Raw genomic sequence first — 15,091 nt, 5'->3', positions numbered from 1 at the left:
TATTACATTAGAAGCGTGTTATTAAATAAAGGCGGGAAACGTTGCAAAATATGAAGAACCTACAGAGCTGAGGCGGCTGGAATTAATTAAAGTTGAAAATTGAATTATGGCGCCGGCCCCCCCCCCCCCCCCCACGAGGCGAGCTAATGTGCTGTTATTGTTTTAGGACGCAGGAAAGAAAGTTTTTTGCAGGGTGGTAATTTAATGGGTGCCATTTTTGAAAAGTCATTAATTTTCTTTCCTGCATTCAAAAAGTTTCTTCCGAACCGCAATTAAGGATATCTTCATCGTACCTACACCTGTTAAGAAAATTTTCCATTGCAGGAAGGTTTTAAAACGTGAACTCGTAGACTGCTAAAAACCGGCCAAGTGCGAGTCAGGCTCGCGCACCAAGGGTTCCGTACAACAGTCGTATTTTTTCGACATTTTGCACGATAAATTAAAAACTATTATGCATAAAAATAAATAAAAATCTGTTCAACAATGTACGGGTAAAACCTGTAGGTTTCTTGACAGACCGACAGACAGACAGTCAAACAACGAAGTGATCCTATAAGGGTTCCGTCTTTCCTTTTGAGGTACGGAACCCTAAAAAGGTATCTAAAGCGAGAAATGACAGTCATTGGAATACATAATTATTTATTTATTAAGTCCAAACTCCAGAATCCAGGTTGATAAGATTTCATTATCATATTCATGCATCTTTATTACAATTTCATTAGGTACGTAAAATTTTGCTAAGATTTTAAAATAATTAGTCTTGACTCTTGATTATATAGCCAGTTACAAAATGATATTGTCACTTAATCTGCTTATTCGCTTCACTCTCCACTCATTTCTTGTGTTCGTTTCCCCATTATTACCCTTTCGAACACTTCCTTGTCTCCAATATTCTCAGTTATCACGAAATTGTTTGTTTTGTCTTCTATAATTTCGCCTATGATAACCGGGTCAAAATCACCTTTATCACCATTAGATATGTCGGCAAATGCGCCATTTATCAAACAATGTGTTTTGTTTATCACTAGCGTATTCTGTTCTGTTAATACAGGGTTCGTTTCAGTTGTTAGTGTTCCGTTTGTTTCATCTTCTATGATGTTTTCTTTTAATTCTACAGCTACTACTTCCGGTTCGAATTCCTCATCCAGTTCCTCGACTTTGATATTAATGTCAAGAAAATGATTGTTTTCTTGACCTGCTCTGTTAGCATCTTGGGAGAGAATGTCTTTTGATATATTATCGCCATTATTTGATTCTGGATCGTCTTCCACTTCAACTTTTATATGAAACGTATATGTCTCTAACTCTTGGTCTTTAGCGTTCACTTGTGTTACATGTGAAATCTTTTCTCTTCGTCGCAGCAAATTTATCTTCTTCCTTTGTTTCGGAATCGTATCTTCTTCGGTTATCTTCTTAACCTTTGGATTTTCTTCTGGCGTTTCTTTCGGGCGGAGTTCCGGTAGTTTCCATTTGTTTGTTTTCATTTGTTCTTTCTTTCTTTGATCTAAAATTACTTTCAACTCTTTCTGTCGAGCTTCTTCTAGAATCTCTTCTATGAGTTTTTTGCGTCTTTTCTCTTTTACTTCCGGTGGAGTGTTTTCTTCTTCCCGACAGGCAAACTTGTGTGGAAGTACGCCTTTTTTCAGAACTAGTTTCTTAGCTCCATTTCTGCCCATCAGTTTCCATTGTATGAAGTTTTCCATGTCTTTTTCAAGCTGAAAATTAAAACACAATAGTTAGATTTAGACGTGAAAAAAGTAGAATGTAATGTTTAGGCAGTGCGGCACAGCGACGCGAGGCTAGGGTATAGTGTCGAGGAGTCAGCTCGCTCATGGCAAATCTGTTCATCTGTAAAATATGATCTGTAGTACTAGTAGGTAAAACAAGGAATCCTTATAGTTTAATCCTGTCCGTCTGTCTCCTGTGTCACAGCTCAAAGCTATTTTAAAAATAAACTGTAACCTCCTTCCCGCCTTAACCGAAAAGAAATGATTTCCAAAAATCTAAGAGATAAGTAATGCAAAATATCTGAATTTGACATTTTGCATTCTAAGATCGTCATAAAGTCCCAAGCATTGATGTTGGAATCCCCGTCCCAAGCGTAGCCATGGCGTGTCAGTTATCACACGAAAATCTAGCAAATCAGACAAAGATATCAGTTTCTAGAATCTGTCTATGTCTACAAAATTATATCGAGTTTGATTGGTTAATATTGAAATGAGAACCAAACAACGACGGAGAGACTGGCGTTAATTGAGAGCAAATACACACATCGAAATGGTCTTCACAGCAGAACCGGTTGCACATGAGTGACAGCGGCTTGTCCCACTTGCGCGGCTCGCAGCCCACCGCCCCCCACCACCGCCTGCGCGGCTCGCCGGTGGGGATGCTGAAGAACAGCTTGTCCGGGGTGCGCACGGTGGTGGACTTGCACCCCGGCACGATGCAGTACTTGTAGCGCTTCGCGGGCCCTGTGGGACCCTCCCGCTGCCCGCATGGAAGCTAAATCGAAATATTTTGGAATTAGTACCATCAATCGCACACGAAGGATTCCGTACCATCGTACAAGATATTTAACACTTTTATGTGCAACACTCACTCACGCAAGTTAATTACGAATAGCGCCATCTGTATGTGATTTAGTAAACTTATTTGATCGTGAACACATTTTAACTTTAGGGTTCCGTACCTCAAAAGTAAAAACGGAACCCTTATAGGATCACTTTGTTGTCTGTCTGTCTGTCAAGAAACCTACAAGGTACTTCCCGTTGACTTAGAATCGTAAAATTTGACACGTTGGTTTGGTAGGTCCATAGAGATGGTAATCATTCATCCAAGGGTAGGTCTTATAGCTGACATTCGGGAAAAATCTGAAAACCGTCAATTCAGGATTACATCACACAAAAAAAAAATTGTGGTCATCCATACTAATATCCATACTAATATTATAAATGCGAAAGTGTGTCTGTCTGTCTGTCTGTCTGCTAGCTTTTCACGGCTCAACCGTTCAACCGATTTTGACGAAATTTGGTACAGGGATAGCTTGCATCCCGGCGAAGGACATAGGCTACTTTTTATCCCGGAAAATTGAAGAGTTCCCACAGGATTTTTAAAAACTAAATCCACGCCGACGAAGTCGCAGGCATCATCTAGTAAACTAATAATTAGTATTTTCAATTTTCGAAGTAAGATAACTATATCAAGTGGGGTATCATATGAATAGAATAGAATAGAATAGAATGTTTTTTTATTCATGTAAACTTTTTAAAAGTGCTTATGAATAGTCAGGTTTAATTTACCAATTTATGAAAGGGCTTTACCTGTGGATTCTAAAACAGATTTATATTTATTTTTATGCATCATAGTTTTTGAATTATCGTGCAAAATGTCGAAAAAATACGACTGAGTACGGACTACGGAACCCTCGTTGCGCGAGCCTGACTCGCATTTGGTTTTTTGAGATACAACCACAAATTCACGGTTTTCGGATTTTTTCCTTTACTTGTGCTATAAGACATTGCCACTTGCCAAATTCATGCAATTTCATGCTTCTAGGTCAACGGGAACCAGGTAGCCTATAGGTTTCGATTCCCTTGTCTTGACAGACACGACAGACAGACAGACAACGAAATGATCTTATAAGGGTTTCTTTTTTTCTTTTGAGGTAGGTACGGAATCTTAAACCCTGTCAAAAATTCGGACCTTTTATGTTTTGGTCACTTACAAACTACCTACTTCTATACGCTACTTTATGAATCGTTAAAAACAGCAAAAAACCGGCCAAGTGCGTGGCGGGCCACGCGCAATGTAGGGTTCCGTAGTCACAATCCTCGAAAATTCGATATACCTAACTCCTTAACCTGTGAACCCTACTTAGCCATGATAGTTTTCCTTTAAAATTGATTATATACCTACATATATACATTATACTACCGCTGTGAATTGTTTTGACGTTCCTATATACCTACCTACTACACACCTTAAGATAAACAAAAACTCAAACACATACCTCAGTTGCCTCATTCTTCTTATCTTCAGCACCTTGGTTGGGAAGTTCGGATTCTTGAGCCATTACGACAATTAAAGGGCAATTCACCAACGACGCAGGGTCAACATAATAATAATTCATTATAGATTAACAAAGGCGTGTGTGACGTTCGACAGCCGAGTCGGCGCAATGAGCGTGCGGGCGCGGGCGGGGGGCGCGGCGCGGGGGGACGCGGTGACGTCACCGCGCCAACATGGCGGACCACGCAGCTGACGCTAAGGGCTAGGACACACGCAACGTGCGAACTGCGACGGCGCGGCGCGGCATCCCTCAGCTGCGTCACAACACTACTCACTACCCCCTCGAACGTATACCTACCGCATACTCGCGCAAGACGTGGTGGAGATCCACAGTCCACACCAATCTTCACGAGACACATGTCATTTATTATTATTATTTATTTATTACGATTAGGTATTTAATTAGAACGGGCATAAAGCCCAATTACATTAATTAAACTACTAACTAACATAAATATACCTACTTACAAAAAATGTTAAAATTGTCATGCAGACGGAGGACCTCCGGTGCGCCCTGCTGGACGGGATCCGGTCCGGAAGAGGGTCCGGTCTACTACCAGGTCCTCGTTGCCTCCGTGGAAAGCTTCGGTAAGCTACGGGAGTCGCGCACCAATGGCACGAGAGGCGGAACAGTTCGAACCGTGATCGTGGACCAGTGGGTGCTTGAGATGGAGATTGGAGAATGGATCCGGACCGCGGGGCCCGCGGGGATCTGCGTGTTTGCGGACGTCTGCTCCAGAAAGGGGAGAAAGACATAGGGACAAGGCTTCAACATCATCACCATCAACCGATAGACGTCCACTGCTGGACATAGGTCTCTTGTAGGGACTTCCACACGCCAGAGTGCATGACTCTCTGTTTCAGAATAGTCAATATTGGTTGTGAAAAAGTTGGCGTATTGTCACAAACATTGGCCAAATAATTATAATAGCTAAATAATTTATATTTATTGTTTAATTATATTTTGAGTATTATGAAAAAAACAGTTATCGACATAAACTTAACTAAAAAAGATATTCCCTCTGAAATATTGGTGTTTAGGTGGTTTATTATAAAAGCGCATTTTATCATTTTGACGTGTTGGCTATGATTGGATCATACTAATTTGAAATAAACCTAATGGCGATATGATGGCTGCAGATGGCTGCTATTCTTCGTTCCATTTTTGATACATTGACAACTAATCCAGAGATAACCACATCACTGGCATGGGCGAAATGAAAAAATTAAAATTATGTTCGCGAAGTTGCCGCTCTTCTGTGACCTCAGCAAATCACTGGATCTCGTTCACCGCACGCGAGACAGGGATGACTGTTCATTTGCGTCTTTCGGTTTAGAGCGGTCTCTTTCTGGTCGAAAATAAGGCCTAGTACACAAAAATACAATTAAATTACCTACTTAGGAATATTTTTTAATTCGTATTTTATTCAATTATGCGTAGACTAGGTATAGTAAATAATTATGTAATTTAATTTGTCTGTATTGTGGGGAGTCGAAAGTAGATCGAAATATTTCATGAAATAACCACACTGCCGTTGTTGTCTTCGTTTTTTTTCGTGTGTCCTCGTGAGTAGAACTAGATTAGTTTGTTGATCGGAGTCTTGACAGAGGAACCAGTGGTCTAGTTGCGACAGAGACAGTGCACATCAGTCGATGGCACAGCAATAGCCAGTAACTGGAGGGGTGACTGACTTTAAGGGGGTGTAAGGCGCTTCGGGAAGCACGCTAACCCGTCGATCTCGATTTGATAAATATTCTTAGTCGAGTTTTGTGTGGAAGATTCCACGAGCCCATCGTATTGTTATCCTAAATCAGGGATTTAAGGAATTTGACATAAGGCAAGTGATACACATTTGCGTAGTAACGGGAAAAGCATTCAATCATCAGATCATTGGATAAAAATAAGTCATAATATTATAGGTAACAAAAATTGCATTTTATTTTTAAATCACAGACGAGTATTTAAAGTAGTCTTAATATACTATATTAGGTATTTATATTATATTTAAAAGTCAACTTCTCAACATTTGGTGAATACAGTAAAAAATACTTTCTGTTTAACTGAACATACATAAGTGAACTTCTCACATAAAAAATAAAACTTTCATTCAATTATTCTTAAATATAATAATGTATGTCAACGTTCTATGTGATATAAAAAATAGGAAAAATCTAGATTTTGATTCACTTAACTAGATTTTTCATATTGAGGGAAAGCAACGTGTTAGTAAACGTGAAACTCCTAGTATTCCTATCGGTCTCACTACTGGCTTCTTTTGCTTAAAAGAGGGCCAATTATTTGTTTTAATAATATTTGTTTAACATTTTCGTTGAACAGGTACATACCACGATGACGAAGACAGAATAATTAATACATTTAAATACAATTTACTCAGCTTTTTTGTTAAATCATCTAATACATATTTACTAGTCACTAACATTTTCAGTTTTAACGATAACTGGTAGGAATTGTTCACTGTGTTGACCACTTTTAACTAAAAAGCTTGTTGTTGGACTATTATCATTTAAAGCCAAACACTGTTGCGTTACTGCCCCTTCACCAATAGGATCACTTTCAAACACTAGTCTCGTAGAGGAAGGTAAAATATTACTTAAATAATATGTTTTAATATTATTCTCGTTTAGAACTACGCTCGAAAGTTGCATACCGCCAACAGAAAAGTTTGACGGCACTAACGTAACTAGTTGTGTTGTTCCGCTAACTGGCGTTGCTGCATCGTACACCATTAGTGGTGTCGAGGTTTGTGAAGACGTTGCAAATACTGGTGTCGCGATATGTGACGTTGTTGCAAATTGTTGTGTTGTTCCCAATAGTGACGCTGTTGTCAACGGTGGAGTTGGCAATTGAGACGTTTTTATTAATTGTACTGGTATAGGTTGTTGTGTTGTTGCTGCGGATTGTTTCGGATCTGTTCGTATAAGTTGTTGCGTTACAGTTGTCAATTGCTGTAGAGGTGTTGGTATGGATTGGTGCGTTATAGTTGTAAATTGTTCCGGAGCGGTCGGCATGGATTGATAGAATGTAGGTTGATATTGCATTAGTGTAGGTTGTTGTGACGTTGCTACGAATTGTTTCGGAGCTGTTGGTATGGATCGGTGCATCGTAGCTTTTAATTGTTCCTGGGTTGGTGGCATTGGTTGTGTTCTCAGGAATTTATTCGAAAGTTGTGGTCTAGTTTGATACGTTATGGTTTCAAATTGCTTTGGAGCTGCTGTTGTAGGTTGCTTTGAGATTATGGATTTTCTCGGTTTTATTCCTTCTCTAAGTTTCTGCCCATCTTTATCTGGATCCAATTTTTTTCGCGAAACTCCCAAATTTCCCAGCTTGTAATTGTATAAATCCTTATTGTAAGTCCTAAGAAATTGTGAATACTGATCTTTAAACTCTTTTTCAGTCTCACTTTTAGCCTCGTTATTTTCGTGTTCTATCTCTTCCATCATTTGCTTAGTTTCCACTTTTATCGGTCTCTTAAGGAGTTGTGAATTCTGAACTTTAAATTCTTGTTCACTTTCAGTCTCACTGTCATCGTGTTCTATTATAATTACATCGTCATCTAAATAACTTTTCTTTTCTACTAAAGAAGCTGGTTCTTGTTTTGACTGAATCTGTGGGTCTCTCGAATGTAACAGCCCATCGAAGGGTTTGCTTGTTCCCACCAAACTCCACTGGAGTTGGTCTTCGACGTCTATATTTTGCTCCTGAAAAAATAGATTATGATTGAATGAGAACACTGTTATTGTACAACATAGGAAAAATAATAATAGTAAATAAAAACCGGTCAAGTGCGTGTCGGACTCGCATACGAAGGGTCCCGCACCAACGTACAAGAAATCTTATACCAATATGGTAAAAATTTGCAAGTTGGTGACAGACAGCGCCATCTTGATGTGATTTAGTAAACTAATTATTTATATAATAATAATAATAATAATAATAATGTTCTTTATTTCAGGCAAAATGTACCCATATTATTACAAAAGTCAATAAAATTATAAATAAAATAAAAATAATTAAAATCTACAGTAAAAGTAATAACAAAAATAAGTACAATAATGTATTATTGTATAGTATTTCTATCATTATTTTCGATTCGCACTGCGATGCTGCGTCAACCAATACCGGTAGATGGCGACATCCAAGTGCTCACACATCGCCCGGACAATCTCATTATTAGAGTGGCGTAGTCGCTCCCAAAAGGAAGCTATTCTGGAGCGAATAATCGCGAAGAAGTCGGGCATTCTTGCTGATGCGAACATGATGGACGCACTACAAAATCGTGGTAGTTTCATCAGGATGCGGTAGGCATCATTGTACTGCACCCTGATGGCACCATACGAGCGTCTTGTGTAGTTAAACCATAGTTGGCAAGTGTACAGGTTTTGACAGAACGCTCTGAAAAGAGTGTTCTTAACTTGTTCATTGCAGCGGAAAAATCTACGCGCGATCATGTTGCATCTTACGGCAAGCGCCCTCCTCTCGCGCTCGATGTCCTTATCGTCACTGAGATTCTCCGTCAAGAATTTATTTTTGGTCGTATTTGGTCGGGAACACACATTTTTATTTTTTTTGTGATTTAGTTTTTAGTTTTCTTTTTTCTTTCTTCTTCTTCCTATCGCTACATAGTCACCTAGGTATTTCAGACAGCCAGCGAGAAAGATTTTTAACTTGCTTTTAATTTAACAGAAAAATAATTACATTCCAGGGCTTCATGTGGATGTTACAGTTTCCTCTTTTGCAGCTGTAGTACTTACTAATAATATTATTACATAAAACTCAAATCATTATTTTCCTTTTGGTGCAGTTGAACTGTAATTCATGTAGTGAAAATTCTGAGAAATGTGGCAGAAAAGGTGGATTAATTGGCACTTACACCCGTACTTTCCGGCTTTGGATCGGTGCAAATTTGGTTTTCTATCACACAAACAATATCGTCATCTGTAGCTATGTTCCTTTGCGTACTCGTAGGTATTTGGTTCTCTATAACGCATATAAGATCGGTGTCTTTACCGACTAACTCCTCCTCGATGATGATAGTGTCGTCGTTGGGACCAATCTGTAACATTTTGGATATTATAGTCATTCTTAAATTCAGAAATAACAACAACGCAACAGAAATTGAATCTAGACAGGTATTTTTTTCGACTTTCTAGCTAACTAGAAAAAATCGTGGTAGCTCTGCTAAAACACACGAGACACATGTAATTTATAGCACTCGGCTACCTATTTAGCTAGCTGTCTATCGGGCGAGCATTTTCAGAATCGGATTATTATTTCCGGAGATTACCCCTATTCAAACTTACAAACTACCTCTTTATAATATTAGTGTTGATCCATACTTCCATATTAAGTAATTATAAATGCGAAAGTGTTTGTTTGTTGGTTTGTCCTTCAATCACGTCGCAACAGTGCAACGGATTGATGTGATTTTTTGCAAGGGTATAGATAAAGACCTGGAGAGTGACATAGGCTACTTTTTATCCCGGAAAATCAAGGAGTTCTCACGGGATTTTTGAAAACCTACTTCCACGTGGACGAAGTCGCGGGCATCAGCTAGTTAATTATTATAATTGCGAAAGTGTGCCTGTCTGTCTGTTGGCCTTTCACGGCCCAACTGTTTAACCAATTTTGACTAAATTTGTACAGAAATTACTTGCATCCCGAGGACTGACATAGACTACTTTTTAGGGTTCCGTACCTCAAAAAGAAAAACGGAAGCCTTACAGGATCATTTGTTGTCTGTCTGTCAAGAAACCTATAGGGTACGTCTTGTCGTTGACCTAGAATCTAGAGATAGAGTTTATAGCGATGATGATGATGCTTACGTTTATGGTTGGTATAGCTGTACTATAAAGGCTCTTAGCAGGACTTATTTCGTAATCCACAAAATGCTCGGCGCAAATAAGGCTACTTGCTGACGGTTTATACTTAGGGTCACACCTCTCTCGGCCCACTATTTTAGTCCATTGGTCACGTATTGGTTGTGGAACTGCATTAAATCTGTGAAAAATTAAGAAAAGAAAATGGTTGCGTGTAACCGGCGGGGTGATTAGGTACGTATCTCGCGACAGGCTTGCGACAGGCGTAAATCTGGCGATCATTGCTGTCAAAACAGCGGCTAGAGAGATGCAGCAATACCCACTAAGCAAAATAAGAAGAAGAGAGACAGCAAATGAACTGTCGCATTGCTACTGCTGTCGCGTTGCTGTCGCTACTGTGACAATACGTAATTTCCGCGCCGGGCATGCAAAAACTTCTTCCAATATTCTCAAAAATTGAAATCATGGTTTTGAAAATAATAGTTTCGTAATCAGTAGGTACTTATGTAGAGAAACCACACACACCTATAAATTGATCTTATCATATTATTTTATTAAAATGGACAGTTTTTTTAACTACAGAAAAGCAGGCCGGAATTCGAACCCAATCTTTGATGAGGTTTAAAAAAAGGATATAATTCGTGCCATGTTATTTGGCCGGCCATAGTCACGAGTAGCTGCATCTCTATCGACGCATACGCCTGCCCTGCATTTGCTTTCTCCGTTACTCGTCAGCGTTCGGGACAACATCAAATTCGTATAAATAATAATAAAGTTTTATATTTTACTAGCTGATGCCCGCGACTTCGTACGCGTGGATTTAGATTTTTAAAAATCCCGTGGGAACTCATCAATTTTCCGGGATAAAAATAACGGGAAAAAAGTAGCATATGTCCTTCCCCGGGATATAAGGTAACTCTGTACCAAATTTCATCAAAATCGGTTGAACAGATGGGCCGTGAAAGGCTAGCCGACAGACAGACAGACAGACACACTTTCGCATTTATAATATTAGTATGGATTAATTCGAATACTCGACAGTGTAGACTCAGCCTTATCAAGTCGTGTTGTGAGCGGAAAGCGTCACTGTTCCGCTATTGGTTGAAATACAGTTAGCCGTAAATTCAACCAATCGCATCTATTAAGTATAGGATCATGCGAAGTTGACATTGACAGCTGCAAATCGATTCTTGTTGAGGTTATATCAGTATTTCCAGTTAACAAAGCATGGTTTTGGTGTAAAATGATAACTTACGAGTAGAAGGCGAGTCCCGGGGTCTGGAAGGGGCCGCTGCTGCGGTTGCCGCAGTACTTGAACGCACACTTGGGCATTGTAGGTAGATGTTTGTTATCAAACAGGACATTCGGTCGGCGGCGCCGCGAACCAATGGCGACTGTGTGGAGAATGGAGCAGTGTTGCCAGCGTACATTTTGACTTTCCTCATAATATGATATTATTTTATTGACATTAATTTATTTCTATCTTTTATGTTTCTGTAATTTAAATGTATAAATGACGTGATTATAGACCACGCAATAGATAACCATGGTTATTGAGATATCTAAATTACTTATTAGGAAACAATCATGTCTACCATTTAAAAAAAATTATAATTCAGCTCCTGGCTGCAATCAGACCTACTGGTAAGTGATGCTGCAGCTAAGCTCGCTCTTGACTTGACCTAGGTATATTAAAAGTCTTGATTGATTAGGTGATGCGAATTAATTTAAAATTCATTTACCTACTTAATGACAGATTTTTAGTGAATTACTCGTCACAAAAGTTGATACTGCGTATTACGGTTCATGAGATATAACCCGCAAACAGACACACGGACGGGCAGCGGCGGCTTAGTGATAGGGTTTCTATACCCGGTGCCAAAGGGACCCTCCCTTCGGCACCGGGTATAGAAACCTAAAAAATGCCTGTTGTAGCTAGCAAGAGCACTCCGAACCACTGATAGATTCATTTTACGATTCAAAAGCACTTTGCAAAAAATAATAAGAATTTGGATTCAATGTTCCTATTTTGTCTCAAAAATAAAATTAAGTCTATTTCTAGTTTTTAGTTATTTTTCTTTTCTGTGTCTTTTAGTGTGCAATTTTTTTTTAAATAAAACAAAAATGAATAAAAAAGTTTCATAACATTTCATGTCAAGATTTAATTTCCCCCTTAAGTTGCAAATGCATGCAGCTGGTATCATTCCTACCTCTATCGCCTCACCAGCCGACCAATCGCTAGCATGCAGTCGCAGGCACAACTTCACAAGGTGAAACACGGTGTACCATGCGATTCAATTGAGAACACTGAGAACATTATTTTATTATAATCTATTTATTTGTGTTACACCACAATATTATATTATGCAAATAAAGATTTTCTATTTATATTTCTATCAGCTGATGATTTGATTTTTTTCTAAATAATAATAGTTGCACGTAAAACCGTAAAAGGCACCATATTAATCATCATCATCCTCATGATCAACCTATCACCGGCTCACTACAGAGCACGGGTCTCCTCTCAGAGTGAGTCATAGTCCACCACGCTGGCCATATGCGGATATATTTTTATGCAATATTCGGCTGAAAGCCTTCAGTTACATACAGTTCATCACTTTTTACCACGTACCTACTGTAATTCAGAAGTACGTTTAGTAATTCAGAAGTTAGGTATAAGTCTCCGACAAACGGACGGATAACTGCAAATTCACTCAAGTAGACTCAGACACCTCGTTTCGCTTGCTCAAAACCATACACATATTATATAAATAGCGAATAACAATTTACCTACAAATAAAATAGGTAGGTAGCAGAATTGTTTAAATTTTCGATTGATAGAAAATACGATATCAAACTTGATTACAACCCTTCATAGTTGTAATGAATAGAAGGTAGGTGTAATGTTTCTGTCGTGTTGGCATTATGCAATGTTGTGCGCAGAGAAAACTCTAATTTTGATGACGATGTCTATTGTATTTATGGAATGATTCAAAATAGCTATGTATGATTCCCGCGACTCCGTCCACGTTAAATAAAATATATTTGTGGCATGTTTGTGGCTTTGGCCTGCTTTGGTTGAGTCTCAGGTTGAAAGAGCGCACTTTGACTTTGCTTAGACTTAAGTTTCAGTTAAAACGAGACAGATTTATGTCAGTGGTATAACGCTGTCCCATTTTAACAGTGTCTTAAGTCTGAGTAAAGTCAAAGTGCGCTCTATAGATCTCAGCCTAACTCTACCGGCAAAGTCATACCGCCAAGGCAGGATGCCACAGCAAGAGTCAGTCATCGGGCGCATCGAAGACATACTGATGGCGTCAGCAGATGTCGGGGCTGAGTGCTGAAGGTTAGTATGAGATTTTACATCTCACCAACGTTGATAGAATTCGAGCACAGAGCTCAAAAGCGCCACTGTAAAATGGATCTAAATCCCTTGAGTTAAAGTTGATATTTCAGTAAGTACCGCTGATTTCCATTTAGCAGTTTCTGCTTGGAGCGCTGGTTGTGTCAACGTGAGCTAACGAAGGGTATTTACTTTAGCACTAAAGTGTATCGAATAAATAAAATGTATACTTACGTGCTCGATAGAGGTAGGTTATAGGTACCTACCTAGATCTATTTACATAATTGCGTTCATATTTTTGCAAGTTCCCGCCAAAAATAAAAGCTTTTGTCACAGATGATATAATAGCTTTTGTTGATATTATAGTCTGCACTGTCAAAGCACTGGCAGAACAAGTTTTTTATCGAATTCAATGGAATTCTTTTTACCTATTCAAACCAGATAGATACCTAGTAGAGATACCTACCTGTGCCTACCGACCTATGTATAGCTATCGTACAAAACCGGACTGGCTATGTATAACTTACTATGCTGCATGTAAGTATTTTTTACCTCAAAAGGAAAAAAACCGGCCAAGTGCGAGTCAGGCTCGCGCAACGAGGGTTCCGTAATTCAGTCGTATTTTTTCGACATTTTGCATGATAACTCAAAAACTATGATGCATAAAAATAAATAAAAATCTGTTTTAGAATGCACAGGTGAAGACCTCTCATAAGTAAGCGAAGTAAGATAACTATATCAAGTGGGGTATCATATGAAAGGTACCTGTGCATTAAAAGAGATAGTGAGCAAACGAGCAGGCGGGCCACCTGATGTTAGGTGATTACCGCCGCCCATGAACATTTGCAGCACCAGAGGAACCGCTGATGCGTTGCCGGCCTTTTAGGAATTAGTTGGTCCCCCTTGAATAACCCCATGTTGTAATCTAGTGGGAACACCGCCGATGGCCGATGGGAGTTGGTTCCACAGTTTGCACGTGCGTGGAAAGAAGGATCTGACACAGCGGACGGTCGAAGTGCACCAGACACCCAGGTGGTGATGGTGGCGCGCGGTGCGGTTGTAGAAAAGGGAAAGAAAGTATTATTATGAGATGTGTGGCACAAAATCCAAAATAAACATTTTTCTTTCTTTCTTTTCTTCTTACTTCTAATCCTTACATAAGGATTAGAAGTAAGAATTTAGTTTTTTAGGGTACCCCTATGACATCATGGGGGTCCCCTAAAAATCGAAATTGTTTATTGCTTAGTAGATTGATATGTTGCGCGAGACCGTGGGTGGCGCGGGCGGCGTGTTCCAGCTGGCTGTAGTTGTATGTGGCAATAAATCACGACAGAAACGATAGCATCTTGAGATATTGCTGCGCTATTGCGGAACTAGCCTTTACATTATTTATTATCTGCATTTTTTTAGGGTTCCCTAGTTCCAGAGAAAAAAGGAACCCATATAGGTCACTCCGTTGTCTGTCTGAACTCTGAACGGGAGCTTTACAAATCCGCGTGGGTTTGAAAAGCTCCCGTTGTAATTTCCTAAAATCTTTTATGTCCTTTCGGAGTTATTTGTGTCCTTTCGGAGTTATAACGTGTGGTTAAATATCATTAGCTCTCGGTGTAGAAAGACGTCAGAAAACCTGCTGGCTGAGGGTTCTCCATGAGATTCTCAAAGGTGTGTGAAATGTACCAATCTGCAATTGAGAAGCGTGGTGGACTACGGCCTAAGCCCGTACTCAGTCGTGGGCTGGTGGGCGATGGGTTGAGATGATTATGAGCGCCGAACTTCTACAACGAGTGTTCACCACTGCACTAGAAAGATCGTCTAAAGAATATCTAGCGTTCTAGTTCTTCT

The 15,091-nt window shown here is 39.4% G+C and overlaps 2 protein-coding genes across 2 annotated transcripts; both read right to left on the bottom strand.

The window, feature by feature from the left end:
* Positions 1-607: 607 nt before the first annotated feature.
* On the bottom strand, positions 608-4,433 carry LOC138403251 (probable inactive protein kinase DDB_G0270444). The gene is made up of 3 exons (XM_069503037.1): positions 4,010-4,433; positions 2,272-2,502; positions 608-1,715 (listed from the first exon to the last, which is right to left on the bottom strand). The coding sequence occupies exons 1-3, from the start codon at positions 4,127-4,129 to the stop codon at positions 822-824; spliced, it is 1,245 nt and encodes a 414-aa protein (XP_069359138.1). The 5' UTR covers positions 4,130-4,433; the 3' UTR covers positions 608-821.
* Positions 4,434-5,994: 1,561 nt separating this feature from the next.
* On the bottom strand, positions 5,995-11,334 carry LOC138403224 (uncharacterized). Its single transcript, XM_069502868.1, has 4 exons — positions 11,162-11,334; positions 9,913-10,087; positions 8,961-9,143; positions 5,995-7,788 (listed from the first exon to the last, which is right to left on the bottom strand). The coding sequence occupies exons 1-4, from the start codon at positions 11,236-11,238 to the stop codon at positions 6,496-6,498; spliced, it is 1,728 nt and encodes a 575-aa protein (XP_069358969.1). The 5' UTR covers positions 11,239-11,334; the 3' UTR covers positions 5,995-6,495.
* Positions 11,335-15,091: the final 3,757 nt, after the last annotated feature.

This window comes from Maniola hyperantus, chromosome 14 (genome assembly GCF_902806685.2).
Source record: "Maniola hyperantus chromosome 14, iAphHyp1.2, whole genome shotgun sequence".
Taxonomy (NCBI): domain Eukaryota; kingdom Metazoa; phylum Arthropoda; class Insecta; order Lepidoptera; family Nymphalidae; genus Maniola; species Maniola hyperantus.
The sequence above is the reverse complement of the archived record's forward strand: the minus strand, read 5'-3'. Positions and strand labels throughout refer to the sequence as shown.